General features: G+C 40.9%; 1 protein-coding gene across 2 annotated transcripts in view; it reads right to left on the bottom strand.

Annotated features, from left to right (window-relative positions):
* Positions 1 to 20,936, bottom strand: part of LOC101943539 (sucrase-isomaltase, intestinal-like) — a 111,985-nt gene that overhangs the window by 70,240 nt on the left and 20,809 nt on the right. For both annotated transcript variants that reach the window (XM_065554341.1, XM_065554350.1), the window contains exons 5-7: positions 16,866 to 17,034; positions 16,056 to 16,152; positions 15,012 to 15,124 (exon numbers count right to left, since the gene is read on the bottom strand). In XM_065554341.1, coding sequence (XP_065410413.1) covers positions 15,012 to 15,124; positions 16,056 to 16,152; positions 16,866 to 17,034 — 379 coding nt within the window. The remainder of the gene's footprint in view (positions 1 to 15,011; positions 15,125 to 16,055; positions 16,153 to 16,865; positions 17,035 to 20,936) is intronic.

Here is a 20,936-nt window from a genome sequence, read left to right as displayed (position 1 = left end):
ACAATCCACTGAGACAAATCCCCTTTCTTATAGGCCAGCATAGCTATGCATTAAATAACCTTTCAATGACCTAATCCGGTGGCAAGGTCATGGACGGCCTCAAAGACAGTGGAACAGCTGTGGCTTGGCTTGGCTGCACAGAGGTTCTATCCATAATGGCTGCACAAGGGGATTCAGTACCTCTGGCACATTGGGGACCATGTTCCATAGGAGCACTCTCCGTGCCCCCATTCAGGGCGATTTGGGGATGAGGTGCAGGAGACACAGTGTGTGTGGCTAATAGTCATGAAGGTGAAGCAGAGGGGCTATAGTAGTCTCAGTGTTCCAGTTGCAGCCATGGAGTGTCTCTGCCGGTGCCTTGTGGCCTTACAGCGCTTACACACCAAGGTGATTGGAATCACAGAGATAGGCAGATGGGGGAGAAGCTTGTCCCCAAAGAACTCCATTACAAAGCCTATTTAGCTTAAGGGGAAGATGGGAAACCAGCATCTCGCTGCCCTTTGTGCCTTTGAAAATCTCACAGTGAGTCCTGACTTGATAGAATAAAGAATCCTGGTGGGAAGGTTGGTGATGGGAAGGCAGATCTGAAACTGCCATTGGAGGAAATGCATTGGAACAGTGAGCCAGCACAACACTCAGACAGGAGCATGTTACATCTGCTCTCAGCATGTTCTCATTAACTGCTCCCAGCTAGTATTTGCTCCTGAGGGCAGCACGTACACTAGCCAGCGGGGGGACTGGACATACCACCTTTCTTGTATGCCCATCAGGCATGTGACTGGTATCTCCTAGTGCCATCTTGTGCACCACCAAGTCATTTTGCCTCACTGCTTGTGCATAGGAGGAGGCTCCTGCACCTGTCTTCCCTTCCCTGCTTGGGCACCAGCATATCAGAGGACATGATTTGGCCCCAAAAGCATAATAAAGTGTCTACAAGACAGTTGTCCTGGTTACTAAAGCCTGTGGTTATAAGAACTGCACCACAAGGCGAAGAAGACAAATTTTAGTACACTCCTTTATGGACTTTATGGACATTACATCTCTTCTTGTCCATTTTATTCTACTTCCTCTTCTTCCCTGGAAAGAGGGCGTGACCACAAGAGTGAATACCTCTAATATGAAACAAAAGCCAAAACAAGCCCAAGGGAGAGGGCACAGGACGGAGAAGAAATACATTTTCCTCTCCGTCCTGTGCCCTCTCCCCACATTTCTTGACTATAAAAGCTAAATCAGTATCCTAGAGACTAATAACATGGTAACAGTAGCATTAGATATCAGGGAATTTCACAATGTTTGTTTAAAAAGTTAGTTTCACTATGAAATTACCTCTGTGCATTCTTTAAGATTCCTCACAGAGCCTAACACAAAGTCAAAGAATACAGAACAGCATGGATTTTTTCTGGCCTCTGACATATCTATTAAGGAAATACTGGCTATCCCTTACCTGGCTTTCTCAGAGCCAACCTCAATTTCCACAGAAATAGGGCTGGAATTTAAGCTGCCAGAAGTCATTAGCTGAGAGCAAGAATTCTCTCTCTTATTATTTTCAGCTGCTGGCCACCTGCTGAGCTGCGAAAGTGCTGGTTTCAAACACCAGCAAAAGACTTTTAAAAGATCTGGGGCTCATTCTGATCTCAGTCATAGGGTGTAAATGTGGAGGCACTCCAATGATATCAATAGGAGATCACAAATATGCCCATCTCCTGCCTTTTGCATGACCCTTGGTGTGCCTCCTGTTCTGAGATGGGTTAGGATGATAAAACATTTCCAGCCAGCCTACTCTCGCCCCCAGCATTGCTAGCACTATTGGAAGTGCATTAGTAGGAGATTCTTCTTTGAGTGTCCTCTGCATATTCCACCTCTTGGGATATGAGCTGAATAGTGCAGTTGTATGGTGGAACCTCCTGTAAGCAGCGCCTGTTAGAGCGTTAGCACTCGCATGCCCCTGCCTCGTCCTCCCCTCAGCATTCCAGCACATTCTGAGGGTGTGGCCGTAAAAGGGGGTGCAGCCATTGCACCCTCAGTCCTTCCAACTGCTGATCTGGCAGATGAGAACTTCTCTGGATTCCGTGGATCCAAAGCATTTTAGATAAGTGCCTTGTTGTGCTTAGTAGTTAGCGATTGTATTAGTCTAACAGTTAGTTTTACTGTTATTGTTAGTATCAGTGCCAGAAATAATAGCTGATCTGAAGAACAAGCAGCACGGATTCAAGAGGTGCATGTCATGTCCTGCATCTGACACTCACACCCTGTGCTTGAAATATTTAGGCAAAGGCCATTCTCCCTCATGCTGTACCATCTGTGACACTTGTTCTCCACATGCAGGGAAAGACAGACAAAATAGGCTTCAAGCCCTTTTACTTCAAGAAGTTTTAATGGCTAACTCTCCTGGATTGCAGGTTTCCAATGTCTCTGACAAAATGATCAAGGGTCCTGAATTGGCACCAGGTGCTTCAAGTTCCAGAAGGCATTGTTATTGACTTAGTCAGACTCTCCACCAAGCTCCAGTTCTAAGATGACTGAGTGATCAGTAGCTAAACTTCTGGACCCCGTACTGAGAAGAGGTCAGCCCTTCACCAAAAGAGTTATGGACAATGGGTAATCTGTGACTGGGGCCTCTGTGGATCCGGGACCCTTGGTTCAGAGGAAAAAAGAAGGCCAAGACAAAGCATCTTTCACTACAGGAGAAAACTCCTCAGTCAATAGATTCATCTTCAGATTGGGAATTTATGGATCTGAAACTTTCCAGAGATCTGTACCTTAAGGCCTCTCTGTATCATCGGATTGTTTCAACATTATGGTTCTGAGAAAACCATCAGATCCAAACACCTCATCTTTCTCAGCTCCATCTATAGTCATTACAGCACAGGTACACTCTGATCTGCATGGGCCCATAGATTTTTCCAGTTCCACGCTTAGATCATGCACTCCTTTCCTCCAGACAAGAGGCAGAGTGCATGAAGAGGCACTGTAGTGAATGAACCTGCAGAAATACTAACTCTTTCAGAAAAGATTCTTATTGGGTTGCAGAGGTCGACAATATCTCCCATATATCTACTGCAACTTCCAACTTCAGTTGTTTCTTCTATCAGCTCTTTGTTAGATCCAGGATCAGAACACCATTCAGAGGAAGATCTGGATCTGGTGGTATTTGTGGATCCACAACCCTTTCCTATATTGTCCAAAAACTGCATTTCTCATCTGGATTATCAGCAGGTCCCCTTCCTCAATACTATGACACCATGTTAGAATTGAAGAGTTGGCAGGATTGGCATATGCCACCTTGAATATCATGGCTCTATCAACCTCCCTTCATATTTAAGTCTTTGGATCCATGCTGAGACAGAACTACTCCTGTGGAGCTGGGATGTTCAGAGCCTAAACCTGAAGATCCAAAAATACTCTTTATGAAGAAGAGGAGGAATGAGATTCCCCTTCTCAAATGGATAGTCAGCAACTTGAACAATAATTACCAGGTGATTCCTCTCCTGATGAAATTTGGGTGTTGCATCAGCTTAGTCTCTCTTGGAAAACACTATTCAATGGCATTAGCTGAATGGTTACTGCATAAACTTCACATTTGTCACAGATGAAGCTCTTCACACAGTCTTTGATCTATTTGGTAGTACACCTACCAACAAGGTTTCTTTACCAATCTTGGAAGGTTGCTGGCAACCAGCAAAATCAATATGAAAAAATCTCTCATCTTGCCAACCTATTTCCAAGAAAGTAGAAAAGCTATATCAAATCCCCTATGAGGGTTTTTCATGCTTTTATGCTTCCTGCTCCTAACTCCCTAGTGGTGGCAGCAACAGCACAGAAGTAAAACACTGGGTACTTACACGCCACTCCTAATGATAGAGAAGGGAAAAGATTAGAATCTTTGGGAAGGAAACTGTTTTCTTAGTCTTCCTTGATTTTGAGGATTGCTAACCATCAAGCTATCCTGGCCAATATCAATTTCACCTATGGGACAACATTTTATTTTTTACAAAGAATCTTCTGGAGGAATATCAAAAGTTAGCAATCGCTATTATCAAGGAGGGTCAAAATGTGGCCAAAAATGTCCTAGAGCGTCCTTTGACATTTCAGATGCTTCTTCAAGATCATAGCCTCTTCCATAATTCTTCATAGGCTAATTTGATTATGATCTTCTTCTCTCTCCTTTGTTACTAAGTCGAAGATCAAGGATCTCCCATTTGGGGGAGACAATCTGTGCAGTTCTAAAACAGATGAAGCGTTAGAAAAATGGATCTCTATATCAAGGATCTCTAGGACTCTTGCCGTCTTTCAGGAGGATTCCTGCATCTTGTTTAGATACCTGAGACAATGTTATATACCCTGTTCATCATCTTCTTACTACTCTTAAAGACAAGACTAGTAGCTACAACAGCATCCTCCTCCTTCTCAGTCTCACTTAAGAAAAAGATCCTCTAAATCCAAGATGAGATCAAAGAACTCTTCTACTACCACTACTTCTTTAACTTCTTTTAGACCTCAGGTTTGACATTACAACTGAGAGCTGCAAACCAATCTTACACAGTTCTTCTCTAGCTTTAGAGACCTTCTTTCCCATTTTTACATCAAATGGTAAAACATCACTACAGACAGATGGGTTTGGGACGTTATTAAAGAGGGCTACACCATCCAATTCGAGACCATCCCTCCATACCACCTTCCTCTCCCTTTTTAGGGACCCCTCTAATGAGATGTTTCTCAGATCAGAAATCCATTCTCTTCTACTAGAGGGAGCAATAGAGGAGGATCTGCAAAAACTCAGGAATCAAGGTTTTTATTCTAGTTCTTTCCTCTTTCCACACACACACACACACACGGATATTTGGATATTTTCAACAAATTCTAGATATGAATCTAGATCTAATGAAACAAACACACCAGGAAGTTCTGCTTCAGGATATTGACTCTTGGGTTCAATTTTCCCCTTTCTTTCTACTCAGGATTGGTTTGCTGCTCTTGATCTCAAGGATGATTACTTCCATATTTCTATTCAATCTTCTCACAGGAAATACCTTTCTTTTGCCCTCAGTCAGAACCATTTCCAATACAAAGTTCTCCCCCTTGGCCTTTCTGTTGAACCCAGAGCTTTTTATAAAATGCCTTTCTGTAATAGCAGCCTTCCTCAGAAGACAAGAAATTTTCATTTTTCCATATGCCAGCAACTGGCTTCTGAAAGTTCACGCCAAAGATGAGTTGAACCTAGTCATTCTTTTCACACAGTCTCTGTTCCAAAAACTAGGTTTTCTGATAAACAAGAAAAAATCCTTAATGTACCCAACAAAAACAAACAAACAATCTCTTTCACAGGAGCAGTTCTCGACTCCAGAGTAGTGAGAGCTTACCTCATAGAGGACAAATTCCAAGAACTGAAATCCACCACACAATGCTTATTTCAGCAACCAATACAGTCAGTACTATTCTTCCTCCCCTTTCTGGATCTTATGGCATCAACAATCTATGTTACACCTTACGCAAGGCTCAGAATGAGTCTTCTTCAACACTGGGTTTCAAGAAATTTCAAGCCAATAATGTGCAGTATGCACATGATGCTTACAGTCCCAGCGAAGGTCTCAAATGCTCTTCTGTGGAGACTGAAGCCCATGAATCTACTGAAAAGAGTGATGTTCAATCCCTTGCCTCTTTCAGTAACAGCTAGAACAGATGCTTCCAAGACCAGTTGGGGTGCACATCTCAGCACATTAATGGCAAGGAGACTGTGGAATCTGCAACAATTATAACTTCACATCAATGTCCATTTAACACTCAAATCTTTCCTTCCCCAAATTCAGGGCTCTGTGGTTCAAGTTGCCAAGGACAATGACAGCAATGTAGTATGTAAATAAACAGATCATCACAACTTTGCCGAGAAGCAATAAAACTGTGGGACTGGTGTATGTCAGGAAATTTATTTAACTGCATTGCATATAGCAGGATCTCAGAACCAACTAGTGGATCAACTGAGCAGGGACTCTTTGCAGAGTCATAAATGGTCTCTGAAGCAATCAGTGATTCAGGACATCTTCAATCCTTGGGAATTTCCAAGCATAGACCTCTTTGCCATTAGCCTCAATATTAAATACTACTTTTGTTCAAGAGCAAGGGTGAACAAAGTAGTGCTCTGACTGCACCCTAAATTTTTACTTAAAGTAATTTCTGATTTTCATGTTCATCAATGTATTAGCTGACGTATTAACCTTCCAGTATTCTTTTGAAAACCTCATAAGAGTGAATCAAAGTTACATTGTTTGGATGTTAAAAGAGTTTTAACTAATTATTTGGATAGAACAGAAATATTCAGGATTGCTCATAAACTGTTTCCTATTCAGATAATTATAAAGGAAAAGCTTTTTCTGCTTAAACTAGATGGGCCATAGAAGAGAGTATAAGAAAGTATCACAATCGCTTTCTTCTGCTATTAAAACCCATTCTACCAGGGCAGTTGTTACTTCAGCAGCATACTTCAAACACCTCCCATTAATAGAAATTTGTAAAGCAGCCAAAAGGAGCTCAATACATCCTTTTACTAAACATTATGCATTAGACATAGCTGCTAGGTCTGATGCACAGTTTGGCAGGACAGTTCTCCAATCTATTTAATTAGGACATCTTGTCCCACCAGCCATTTTACTATATACTGTTTGCCAAACTATTGCCAAGAGTGGGAATATGCAGAGGACACTTGAAGAAGAAATGAAGGTTACTTACTTGTAAACTAGATTCTTCAAGATGGACTCTGCACATTTGCACCCCCCACCCTCCTTCCGTGGAAGAAACAGAGGCAGGATCAGCTGCTGTGCCCCCTTTTACAGCCATGCCCCCTTTTACAGCCGTGCCCTCAGAACATGCTGAAATGCTGAGGGCAGAGGCAGAAGGGAGCATGCGAGTGCTAACGCCAGAGGCACTGCTTACCCCAGGGACCACCATTCAGCTGCACTGGTCAGCCCCTATTCCAAGAGGGGGAATGTGCTGGGTCCATCTCAAAGATCCTTGGTTACAAGTAAGTAACCTTCATTTTCCTAAAAAACTGCCAGTATAGCCCTTGTGTTGGGTTCCTGATATCTTTGGCTTTAACCCTGAGGAGTTTGGATGTACCCCTGTGTTTTGAATGCACTAATATTGCAATTACACACTCTACCACCCAGCACTTTGCAAGGTGTATGTGCTCCTTTGGTGTTTCTTTATGGAGTCTCTTCCATGGCACTGCTGAGTCAGTAATTGTCTGTGCAGGAGCACAATTAATAAACCTCCTGGCCTTTAATAACCAGGAGAACTAAGTGACCTGCCACTTCTTTTGAAACAGTTCTCAGACCACTGAATAGCAATTGCTCCTCACATTCCCAAACAGGCTATTTATTTATATGAGTTCGCTGCCCAGTTGGGAATGTGTTTAATGAGGAGAGAAGCAAACCAGCAGCAAGCAGTGATTCTCCCCTCATTAGAGACTGGCAAATATGGTTTTATAGTGTCCGCAGTCTCCAATCCAATTACATGGGTTTTCATTAGCAAAATTTAGTCTAACTGCTCTAAAAACAGCATGTGATTCCATCTGTGAATGAAGGCGTGAACCTTTCAAAGCTTAGTTAATATCTCTGAATCCTGACAGACGCAAAGGTCCCCAAACATTTCCCTCTATGCTGTCCCTGGTTTGTTTTCTCAACCCATCATTTTCAAATGCAGTTTTTGTATCTTAGTGAAACTTGTAAAATAATCAAAGCCCAGAGAAGCATAATACAGAAATGGTTCAGACAGGTGTCTTACCAATTATTTTGTTCTTCTACCTTACAGTTCATTCCTGCTCCCAACACTTTACTGTTTTAGAATATGGTTAGAGTACTATGTTGTGTGGCTATGTTGCATGACTAGGATTAAATTCTAAACCATGCTATTATACTCGAGTACAATAGATCACTACAAGCTGCTCTAACTTACGCCTGGCTGCCCATGGCCCAATGGACTATTCCAGCACCCAGGAACAGATGGAATGCCAGCGAGCTCCAGCTACATCCCCATTTCACAGGCCACACGCCCTATGCCAGGAAATGTGGGTGGGTGGCCAACAGCCACTAGACCAGCTCTGTCCCACCCCGGGGTTCCTGCTGCACAGGGGAATTCACCAGCTTTGCAGCCTCCTTTTTGCGATGATTTGCAATGCAGTGGCATTGTAATTGAAAGAAGAATTGAACACCTTGTTTGAGGGGACACACTGCAGCTTTTCTGCCTCACAATTGTGGGTGCACCATGTTTAGTGCATTGCAGGAAAATCTGGGCAGCAGTGGATAGAGCATCCCGAGGACACATACACAGAGAGTGGTGTCAGCAACACTTGGATACTAGCACTCTGAGATGTCCTACTATACATGCAGCTAGTTGGAAGGAAGACCAGCCAAACAAGCTACATAGCTTAGTTAGGAATTCCTGTCTGTCCAGAAAAATAATAATATTGAAAACTGATTACAGTAAGGAAACCATGTGCTAGGACAGGCTTCTATCTGTCTCCCACAATTTTTACATGGCCCCATCATTGTAATTTCTGAATGCTTAAGCTTTCAACAAGGGGAATGCATGATTAGCAGCCACAGCGCCTGGCTGCATTAGTAATGTTGCATGTGCACATAAGGTGTGTTTAGAGCTAAGTATTTCACTAACTGGTTTAAAAAAATCCTTTAAAAGTTATATTGTAAATAAGACCTTGTGGACTTGGATACCAAACTGGGAGGGGTTGCAAATGCTTTGGAGGATAGGATCATAATTCAAAATGATCTGGACAAACTGGAGAAATGGTCTGAAGTAAATAGGATGAAATTCAAGAAGGACAAATGCAAAGTACTCCACTTAGGAAGGAACAATCAGCTGCACACATACAAAATGGGAAATGACGGCCTAGGAAGGAGTGCTGCGGAAAGGGATCTGGAGGATCACAAGCTAAATATGAGTCAACAATGCAACACTGCTGCAAAAAAAATGAACATCATTCTGGGATGTAATAGCAGGAGTGTTGTAAGCAAGACACAAGAAGCAGTTCTTCCACTCTACTCTACGCTGACTAGGCCTCAACAGGAGTATTGTGTCCAGTTCTGGGTGCCACATTTCAGGAAAGATGTGGACAAATTGGAGAAAGTCAAGAGAAGAGCAACAAAAATGTTTAAAGGTCTAGAAACCATGACCTGTGAGGGAAGATAGAAAAAAATTGGTTTGTTTAGTCTGTAGAAGAGAAGACTGAGAGGAGACATGATAACAGTTTTCAAGTACATAAAAGGTTGTTACAAGGAGAAGGGAGAAAAAATGTTCTCCTTAACCTCTGAGGATAGGACAAGAAGCAATGGGCTTAAATTGCAGGAAGGGAGGTTTAGGTTGGACATTAGGAAAAATTCCTAACTGTCAGGGTGGTTAAGCACTGGAATAAATTGCCTAGGGAGGTTGTGGAATCTACATCATTGGAGATTTTTAAGAGCGGGTTAGACAAACACCTGTCAGGGATGGTCTAGATAATACTTAGTCCTTCCATGAGTGCAGGTGACTGGACTAGATGACTTCTCAAGGTCCCTTCCAGTCCTAGGATTCTATGATTATTTAAACAAAGCACAGTATACAACACTGGTCCCCACAGTTATGGTAGCTAATCAACCAAACCAAACAAAGTTCTTTTTCCTTCATGCAATTTTAGAGGATCCCTTTCCCCTTGGCAGAAACAAAAACAGAAAGATCTTGCCCTTTCTGGAACACTAATGTAATCCATTGGTCAGTATGTGTTACAGGTCTTCCTCTGTGCCTGATCTGCAGAAGAGATGAGTCTATTATAGCCCAGCTAGAGACCCAGGATTCTTTGTCTCAAGCTGTAGCAGCTTATGCTTTTACCTCTGGAGGTCCAATCATCGGAGTGTTGGCCAAGATGGCAACCACCAGACAAACAGAGAATAAACAGAGTTCTCTCCTTACCGGAGTGTAAGTTGCGTTATCCAGTCCCACCGTAGGAAAAGAGTAATATTTCCCCACTACAACCCATCCTTTTTCTATTTTTACATAAATCTTGCAGTTGGTCCCTGTAGCTGAAATATGTTGATTTTGCAACATGAATAAATGGGGACTAAGATATTACCAACAAACTTCGTTCCTCTTGGTCATATGGGGAGAACATTAATGTACTGTATTTTCTGGCGTATAAGACTACTTTTTAACCCAGGAAAATCTTCTCAAAAGTCGGGGGTCGTCTTATACGCCGGGTGTCGTCTTATAGGGCGGGTGCTGAAACTTCCGAGCCGGACTGGAGAATCTGCGGTCGCCGCATATGGTGGGGGGAGCTCAAAAACGGCCGCGGCCGCATCCCCGCCCAATGACGAGGTGAGGGGGCGCCTCACCGGGAAGGTGTAAGTGAAGGGCGGAGCAAGCTGCAGGCGTCCGGGACGCCCGGGGTATGGAAAAAAGAGAGAGAGCGGCGCTGTGCCCAGAAAAACACGCCTCTTTCACCCGTCTGGCCCGCCCTTGTATCCTATTACCGTACCTCCTTCTCTGCCTCTCAGATCTCGCTCCTGAGGACTGCAGTGAAGCGGCGCAGGCGCGCATGTGCGAGATCTGAGAGGCAGAGAAGGAGGTAATAGGATACAAGGGCGGGCCAGATGGGTGAAAGAGGCGTGTTTGCGCTACCGCTCTGATAGTCTTGGAGACAGGGAGGGCTGGGCAGGCAGGGAGAGCTGACCAATCCAAGCAGGCTTTGTATACAACAACCAGCCAATCATCGGTAAGGTACATCGCTTGCCGTGATTGGCTGGTTGTTGTATACTGGGTACCACATACAGTACAGCACCAGTATCTGTACCTGTTCATACAGTATAGCACCAGTACATACAGTACAGTATACAAATGTCCAACAGTCAAAACCCCATCATGGCTCCACCAGCAAGAAGAAAGAAATATGAAGCCAGTTTCAAACTTAAAGTTGTAAACTTTGCCATGGAACATAATAACTGCGCTGCTGCAAGACAATATGGAGTAACAGAAAAGATGGTTCGGGACTGGAAAGCAAATGAAAAAGCATTAAAGGGTATGCCAAGGGGTAAGTGTGCATTAAGAAGAGGCACTCCACATTGGCCAGAACTCGAAAAACATGTAGCAGACATGGTGAATGAGCATCGCCAAAACGGTTATGTAGTGACACGAAATAAAATACGTTTTTTTGCACTTCAGTGGGCCAAATCTAACCCAGATCACAGCAATAGATTTAAGGCCACTGTATCCTGGTGTACTAGATTCATGGGAAGGCATAATATGGTACTGAGGCAAAAGATGAAAATTGCCCCAAAATTACCTGCAGATCTTGATAGCAAAGTAAATAGTTTCCATCGATACGTAATACAACAGCGCACTAAACATGGCTATGCGTTAAGTAGTATTGGAAATATGGATGAAACTCCAATGAATTTTGATATGGTTGGAAATAAAACTGTCCATCAAAAAGGTGAAAAAACAATTTTAATTAAAACAACAGGACATGAGAAGTCCAGTTTTACAGTGGTACTAGGATGCACAGCTGATGGCGCCAAACTGAGACCAATGATTATTTTTAAAAGAAAAACAATGCCGAAATTCAAGTTCCCTGTTGGTTGTTTTGTACATGTGAATGAAAAAGGCTGGATGGATGAAGAAGGGGTAAAGCTATGGCTTGATAATGTATGGAGCAGGTGACCAGGTGGACTTATTCAAAAATGTAGTCTACTGGTGTGGGATATGTTCAGGGCTCATTTAACTCCCAGCACCAAGCAAATGCTTGCAAGACTAAACACAGATGCGGCAGTTATTCCTGCATGATTGACATCGTTGGTACAGCCACTGGATGTGTGCCTAAACAAGCCATTTAAAGATCGCATTCGAGAACAGTGGAATGAATGGATGGTTAGCGGCGAAAAGTCATTCACAAAAGGAGGAAACATGCGTGCTCCACAGTTGGATGTTTTGTGCAAGTTTGTCATAAAAGCCTGGAATGATATTGATGCAGAAACAGTAATCAAGTCTTTCAAGAAGTGTGGCATATCAAATTCATTAGATGGTATGGAGGACGACTACTTGTGGCAAGATGAAGAGGAAGCCGAAGCTGAGACCACACCATCTGATACGGAATTCGATCCATACGATGACTGCCTTACAAATGTATCACAAGATGTCATTGATGTACTTATGATATCAGATGATGAACAGGAGGATTTTGAAGGCTTTTAAAGGGAAACTGTCACGCCAGCAAAACCTGTAAAAATACCGTAGCTTGCAGTTATGATGGGCGTTGCTAACTCGCCAGGGACTTGCCCGGCACTTGCTCTCTCTCTCTTGTTTGTTATCTTCCTCCTATCATCATCAGTTCCAGTTTGGTTGACAGCTTAGAAAACAAACAGCATGGCAGCTCCCATGGGTTTATTGTCTTATCCTTCCTTTCAGCTTTAGAGTGAATTAGGAAAAGTTTAATCCACTTGCACTGTTTTATGTTTACATGTTTGATGACAAACAGCCTTATGTTTATAAGTGACAGTTTTCCTGCTAAGTACCTGCATGTCATAAGCATTTGAATTAAAATTACCATATTGAAATCAAATCTGATGTTTTTTAAATTTTTTTTTGGTGTGCGTTGGAAGAGGGGTAGTCTTATACGGCGAGTATATCCCAAACTCTATATTTTAACTGGAAAAGTTGGGGGTCGTCTTATACGCCCAGTCGTCTTATACGCCGGAAAATACGGTATTTCTAGGACACTGATCATCATAGTATCTGATTTAATCCAGGTCTGTGGTATAGAAACACTATTGTATTAATCCAGTGTTTCCCCAAAATGCATTTGCGGTAGGCTTCCCATATATTATGGGTAGGGCCCTACCAAATTCACAGTCCATTTTGGTCCATTTCAGAGTCATAGGATTTTAAAAATAGTAAATTTCATGATTTCAGTATTTAAATCTGAAATTTCACAGTAATTGTAGGGGTCCTGACCCAAAAAGGAGTTGCGGGCGGGGGGGGAATGTCACAAGGTTATTGTGTGTGTGTGTGTGGGGGGGGGGTTGTGGCACTGCCTCCCTTACTTCTACGCTGCTGTTGGCGGTGGCTCTGCCTTCAGAACTGGGCAACTAGCCAACAGCCACCACTTTCCTGCCGCTCAGCTCTGAAGGCAGCGCAGAAGTAAGAGTGGCAATATCACAATCCCCTTAAAATAACCTTGTGACCCCCCTACAACTGCTTTTTAGGTCAGGACCCCCAATTTGAGAAACTCTGGTCTCCCCATGAAATCTGTATAGTACAGGGAAAAAGCACACAAAAGACCAGATTTCGTGGTCTTTTTTCATGGCCATGAATTTGGTAGGGCCCTAATTATGGGCCACCCTTTATGCTTGTTCTCTGCCATCCAGCACTTTGAACAAGAAGCTGGCTGTATAGGGGGGGGGGAGAAGGTGGCAGAAGAAACACCACGGATCTAAGTAGTGACATTCGTAATTTTTCTCCTGATAATTACAGTGGTTACCATTCTGATCTTTACAATTGGCTTTGCAAGCCATTAACATGGTGTTGATTCTACTTCTTACAGGGAATATAGTCAATACCATAGTGATGTTATTTGTTTACAAAGGCAAAATTGTAAAGAATTTTGTAGCAACCACTAGACCTAGTGCAACAACATTTAGAGGGGAGCAACCAGAATGTGCATTTTGGTAACTCTATTGTATGAGATGAACAGATAAAAATTATTCTATGTATGAAGCTGCAGTGGGACAGATACATGTAAAGAAAAGCCTGAATATTTCCCCTATTCTCTGCCTTCTGAGATACCTCCTTATGCTATTGGTGCTCAGACAATATTTACTTTTTTATAAGACCCCTGGGGAAATCCTGTACATAGCTTCACCCTGCTCGTACCCCTCTTTGTACATCAGTTTGTTTCTTCAGCTGCAATGATAACTGTAAGTTCATGTTAGAGATGGACCTGAATGTAAACTACCTTGAACCTTCAGGAAATTTGGATCCAGATCAGTTCTGGGGTCTGTCTTCGTGTATTCAAATGAAGTCAAACACTATTGCTGATTTATATTATTAAGCAAAAATACCTGCTTTAATCATGTTAAAGGAACAGACTAATTTCTTCCTTATTGCTTCCCATGTTCACAAACTCTCTGACTCACACAACTGAGTGAAACAAAAATCAAAAAGGATTAGAATCTCTCCCTGGCTTTCTCATCTGAATGCATAATGAATGTCTGTAGGAACTGGAACTTCTCCCATGAATCTGAGAATTTGCAGGTGGCAAAAAAGGAGCTGCAATCAGAACTTCAACATTGATGAGGATAAAATACTGTTAAAAGCTTTTTGTGCTTTGACAAATGTTACAATTATTGCCCTGTGCAAGAAAAGTACAGGGTAACCCCAGGAAGAGAGGGGGGGGGGAATAAAAAATAAAAATGAATCATAGACCTAGCAGACTTGGGCTAAACAGGGAGGAAAATTAAATCACTGGCCTATTGTGATCTTGGTTATGTCGTCTTGGGAGGTGATCATATACTGTTATAAGAACCCAGATATTGATAGAGACAACTTTTCCTTCCTTTTCCTCTAGGAAAAGTCCTAGAGAACTTAAATAGAAATTCCATCCCTGCTATAGAATTCTACAATTTGATTCAAATGCCTATAGAAATGCCTATCACATTCACTATTAAATTATATAGATTCTTTGAACAATTTTTATTAGTCACATCCCTATTAAAGCCTGTAGGGTTTTTACAAAAACATTGCCCAGGCGGAGGTATAAAAGTTTTGCCAATAACTTTAGTGAGAACAAGTGAGCCCTATATATGAGTAACGTGATTAAGTCTTCCTGTTTGCTCCCATTGGATCTAATCACATAAGCTCCAGTTTGATGTAAACATAACCGATGGACAAATTTATAATCAAATTATCTGACAATACAGATAACTAAGGGTTTCTTTACAGTACACGATGCTGTGTGCTGTAGCTAGTTCTCTACTAACCTCTGTGTATTGCTGTACTACGTTTTCAGGAGTTGGACCAAGAAATACATAGAAGTCGAGGATCCCTCCGATGGTGCGGAAGGTTAAGGATGGATTTGGACTCAGAGTAATATCTGAAAGAAGAAAACAGAGGTGTTGCACACAGTACAAATTACCTCAGTGCCAGTCCTATGCATTTTGAACCCTTTAGTGCACAGCTGCTAAGTAGGTTAGCCAGCCACTTACTTTAAGCACATATCCCACCCACACAGACCACAGAACAAGTACAAATCGTCTATCTGCCAGCATCACAAAACAGAAACAGGCACCCTTGCAAGGCGGTCCTGTCTTGCAGGGATGGCACACTGTATGGACAAAGAGAAATAAGGAAATGTGTATAACAGTAGTAAGCTACCATGGCGCTGCGAGCTATATTTCCAGATTTATTCTATTTTGCACAGTAACAAATGCACATAAAATATATTGCAAGGTTTTGTGTTTCTTAATTTCACTTGTAGATGAAGGAACCACCAATGTGCATCTAAAGCTCCTCTATAGAATATATATGCATCTAATTTTTTACTGGAAGTCACTGCCTGCCAAAGAAATTGATTTCATAGCTTTAGTGAAGATTCCCCTTTTCAAAAATTACAGTATTAAATTAATACAGTGAGGTGACCATGGTAACGTGCAAAGCTATTCTTCTCAGAGTGAACACAGTACTAACCTAAATTGACTTGTTTTGCTGGTGTCAGTCCCAGAGGAAATTTCTATTGACTTCAACTTTCTCTACCCTTACATTTAGTTTTAAAAAGTTAATCAATCATATAATTTTAGTTGAAAGTGTATATTTTACCTTGTTTTACAGTAATTGCAATGAAGTCTCTTTGAGAACATAATAATTGTCCCTGGATACTCACTTATGATATGTGTAATATTTTAGGAATCCTGTCATATATTTGTATGTTTAAAAGTCATTAGTGAAAAGAGTTATTTATATATAGCAGAAACAATTTAGCCTCTCCATACTTAATCTACATATGTACGGATAATATACTGTATTACCTTGTGCATTGGAGTTCAGTAAGAGGATACCATGAGTATTTGAGTCACTCTCTATGCACATATAAAAAGGATGAACTCCATAAAGATTGGCAAATGTCTGAAACATCAAAAATGGATTATATATAGCTTGTTTTGCCAGTTGTTCACAATCTTTATCATCCAGAAACACATACACAGACAAGTATATTTATTAGTTCATAGCTGAAATGGGTTATTTGCATCCAAACTAATGTAAAGCTCCATCAATAGAACAAGAGATATTTTTAGCCTCAACATTGTCACTTTTATCTTACCTTATTTAAACTCTTAGCCATGGACTATAGTACTCTGGCATTCAGTCAAATGCTCCCGAGTGACCAGGCTAAGAAATTCACTGCTGGTGAGAGTATATCAATGACAGGCCAGCATTTAAGCTGCAACTCAGCCAAGCATTTAAGAATGTGCCTAACTTTAATCCCCTTGAAGTCATTCTTAAATGCTTGGATGTATAGGGATGAATTTAAGCATGAGCTTAAATACTATGCTGAATCAGAGCCTTGATACATGGAATATTTTTTACTGGGAACGTAGAATGTTTCTTATGCCAAGTTTCCAAATCATTGTAAAATACCCAGTGATTTTACTGTTTAGCTAATTACATTTTGTTGCATTTCCATAACATTTTATGAAACCCATTTTATGTTCTTTCCCATTAATTCATAATTAACACCTCTTGTCATGTAGTAATGCTCTTAATCTGGTATTACTGTATTTTGCCATTTCATTTTTAAAGTATGATCCCAGCACCAAATGCTGCATTAAATGACTTACCGTTGGTGGCTGGTCTCTGGAAAACATCCCATAATTAACAAAATTCATATTGTGCTTAAAGGATGGATGTTCATGTTCACCAAATCCATAAACAGAGGTGGATGGCACAGTGGTGGTAATCTGCAGATACTGTTTGGAAAAAATTAAATCTCCAAGTGACGTGTCCCACCTGTGTCAAAAACAGTGAGTATGAACATGATTAGTTTGCTCATGCCTTATATTCATCACTTTAACATCAAGTTGGAGTACTTGGAAATTTTGTTGCATTTCTTGCAATAGTAACATATACAAATGCAATTTACAAATTCATTCTATGTGTGCTTCTAATGTACTTAAACATATATCTTATATAAGGACAACTGAGGTAAGAGGAAGGCATTATATAAAGTACTGTCACTGAAATAAGCAGTTGCTCTTGCTATCTCTATGACCAGTGGCGCATATTGAAGACTGTTATCACATGGTGGTGTCTACAATGTCACTAACAATAACAACATTTAGTAGCAATCATCTTTTATCAGGGTGTGAAGTCCCATTGAAATTAATGGGATTACTCATGTGCTTAAACTAAAGCATATGCTTAATGCTTTGTTGGATCAGGGCTGAGGGTTTGATCAGAGTTGGATCACTGACTAACAGAGGTGAGGGTGCATAGCACCCCACAAGACCAGGTCCTTAAATGACAGCTTTCTCTAGTCTGTGACTTCATAATACCTGTATAAACAGATCAAATTTGTTCTAAACAAAGGACATTTATAGATATTTTTATATTTATGATTCTTTCTTGTTTCTTTCATTAGTTCTATGCATTTATTTCTATTGAATCATCTATGAACAAATGCACATTTTAATTAGGTGTTACTTCATGTTTGCTGTTACTAATGCTATAATGAGCTGTATATATACTCTCAAAGTACATTGCACCACTATATGACATGAATACCAAACTTATACATCACTGCTGAACTGTGATTTCGTTACAATAAATTAAAATAAATGAACCAAAACCACAGGTGGTGGTAGCGATGCTACTTTCATAGATCCCAAGGCCAGAACGGACCACTGTGATCATCTAGTCTGACTTCCTGTGTACACAGGCCACAGATCTTCCCCAAAGTAATTCCTAGTGGCTAGTGCATATACTTTAGAAAAACATCCAATCTTGATTTTAAAATGGTAAGTGACGAACAATCCACGGTAAATTGTTCCAATGGTTAATTATGCTCACTGTTAAAATGTACACCTCTTTCTTGCGTGAATATAAATACAAATATAAATATTAAATACGGTAATATAAATTATTTGTTATCAGAGGTTTGGGTAAAATTAAAATTATTGGCTAATTAGCAAATTAGCCACTACACTAATTATGTGGGAGGTTCTGTATATTAGCAGTGGGCATAGTACTATAGCTATTTACTGCAGCACAGCTATAAACTATCCTGTTTGAGAGCCTGGGTTCATACTGTTTCCACCAGACCGAATTTATATTTCTTACCCTAGGACAAACGTTTTTACTGTCATGGGAAAGAGATTTGGGTTAAACAACTGGCCCTATGTGGCACTCCAGGCAGTGCTCATGCTGCATCTTCCATCACTGGGAGAGCACAGACTCTTGCCCTTATGTAGAGCTGCAATGGGGGATGGGAAGGCTCCTTGTCCTTCCCCAGTCTAGTGCACATATGCAAGGGTTAGGTACAGTCTGGGCCTAGAGGGAGAAGCCAAGTATACCAAGCAATTATTGCAAATTAAGACAATGTATTTATTGGGCCTTGGTGTTTTGGCAGTACCACAGCTCTAACAAGCTGGAACAATGAGGATTTTATGTAACCGGTGACTTAATTGTTAAACATCATGTTCGTGCCTTTGCCAATGGAAACCCTCAAGCCACTAGGAAAGGTGATGTTTTTCTTTTTGCTTGGAAATATGTATAAAGTATCACCAAGAATTACAGGGGACCCTTTTAAAAACCAAGGCTTTTTTGTGAGGAAAAGTTACCTTATATTTACTTTATATGGGAATAGGTATCAGCTCATGTGCTGTGTTCCTGGCAAAACTAACATGATCACCCATTTCAGTCAAGTACTGGGTTTCCAGTGTCAATGTTCTGAGAAAAGGATGGTTGAAGATGTAAAAAGCAAATGTAGCCAGAAAGAAAGACGTTGGGAAGAACTGGAATAACTGCCTTAGCCCATTGAGCACTCCATGTGATGCCTACTCAGAGAACGTGAGGTTTCATATTTCCTGGTATCTGCATTCAAACACTGACATTCCCGATTTGAAAGTAATTAGCATTACCAAGGGATTACAAGTATTTGCTGTATTTTACAAAGGGTATTCCCTACACAATAGTGTCACTGCAGTGTTTTGGATCATAATTGCAGTGACTCTATTTTTCCACAGTGGAACATGGAACACAGCGGCTCCTATATTGGGACACCAGTTTTGTTTTTTTTTATTAACCTACTATGTATTCACCTACTTCATGGCCATATGTTGAACTTCCATAGGGATCCAAAGGAGTTATCACAAAGTAATCAACAAAATGGTGTCCCAATATAAGGGACTCACTCCCATCTCTCTCACGCAGTCACCTTGCTGTGTACTTCAATCCCATTTATACACCATTTCCCATTTTGATCCTATATTTATGTTTTTTTTTCTGTCTTGCTTGTAGAGCACCAGTCACAATAGTAGGCAGGTGCCAAATGCAGTATTTAGTGTAGCATAATACCACCATCAGAAATAAGCCTCTGCTCTCTCTTTTCCTTAGCGTTAGGTAACTTCTGATTGCTGCCATTGCTTTCTTTTTTTTCCCTTCTCCCCTTTAAAAGACAAAAAGACAGGACTTCCCTTTAAATCCTCCCTCCCCAAACATTCTACAGCCCGGAGCCCTGCTATTACATTAATGCTGTAAGCTGCCATGATCCATTGTTTTACAACACTGCAATATTTTGAGGGCTATTTAGGTTAAAAAATGACCATTTAAATGAGAGACCCACCTTTATCACTCTAAAAACCTTTGGAGACAATAAAAGAAAAATGTTATATTTGCCTTGTGACAGTGTTTGTTTACTCCCATCTGCTTTAAAGCAGAATGAAAGCCAACAAAACAGAAGGAATATAAAATTATACAATGTTCGTAGGAATGTGCTTGATTCTCATTAAAAAATTACTTACCGACTACAATGATAAACTGAACAATATCCCCACCCCCCTTTCCACGAATAAGGTCAGTCTAAGAAGTTTGTGTATTTGCACATAGATTGATTGGTTTGAGAGAATATTACATGGGAGAAAAGTCTAAAAAATTCAGATACAATATTCACCATCAACAATTCAGCATTTGCCATCAGTTACACGCAGCATTGTCTATGAATATCAGAGCATCCCCCTCAACTCAGGAGATCTCCCTAGTAAAATGTTTGGAAAATGTTAACCTTTTAGTAGTTTCTATTGTGTTTTCCAATCTTTGGAAGTATGAGGAGGCCGAGGTATTTTGATAGCTGTGATACTGCCTACTAACTGTAGTGCTGCCATTCCTTTAGGTATCACTTCTGAAAACAGGTGCTCCCTTCCAAAGACTGTGCATGAGGCTTAAGAATAAGCCTCTTTATTTATAGCCTCTCATCTGGAAGAAGACTGACTCAGGAGCCAAAGGGACAGCATGAAGTTTGCATTTCTGGCTGGCATTCGAGCTTGTAGCGTGAGAACAAACAGTAGGTCCCCTTTGTGCTACCAGCTCAGAGTGCAACTATAATGGATCAGTGAAACGCCTTTGAAAATAAACAAATGAAATAATGCTTGGTTTATTTAAGGGATTAGTATATAATACCTTGTAGCATTTCAAGTATGACTAAAAGTCAGTGGAATCAGGTTTGTTAAATATGGCCACTTATTCCTTGAAATCCAAGCAATTATTAAATGTAAAAAAATCCCCTGGCCCAAGGACATTGTTACATGTAAATGAACATCTGGTGCTACTAAGAGGTCTTATAAACCTTCAGAGATTGGGTAAAATTTTCAAAAGCACCTAAGTGATTTAGAAGCCTAAATCCCATCTGAAAAAGC

Source organism: Chrysemys picta, chromosome 1 (assembly GCF_011386835.1).
Source record: "Chrysemys picta bellii isolate R12L10 chromosome 1, ASM1138683v2, whole genome shotgun sequence".
Lineage (NCBI taxonomy): Eukaryota > Metazoa > Chordata > Testudines > Emydidae > Chrysemys > Chrysemys picta.
This window is presented reverse-complemented; position numbering and strand designations above follow the sequence as displayed.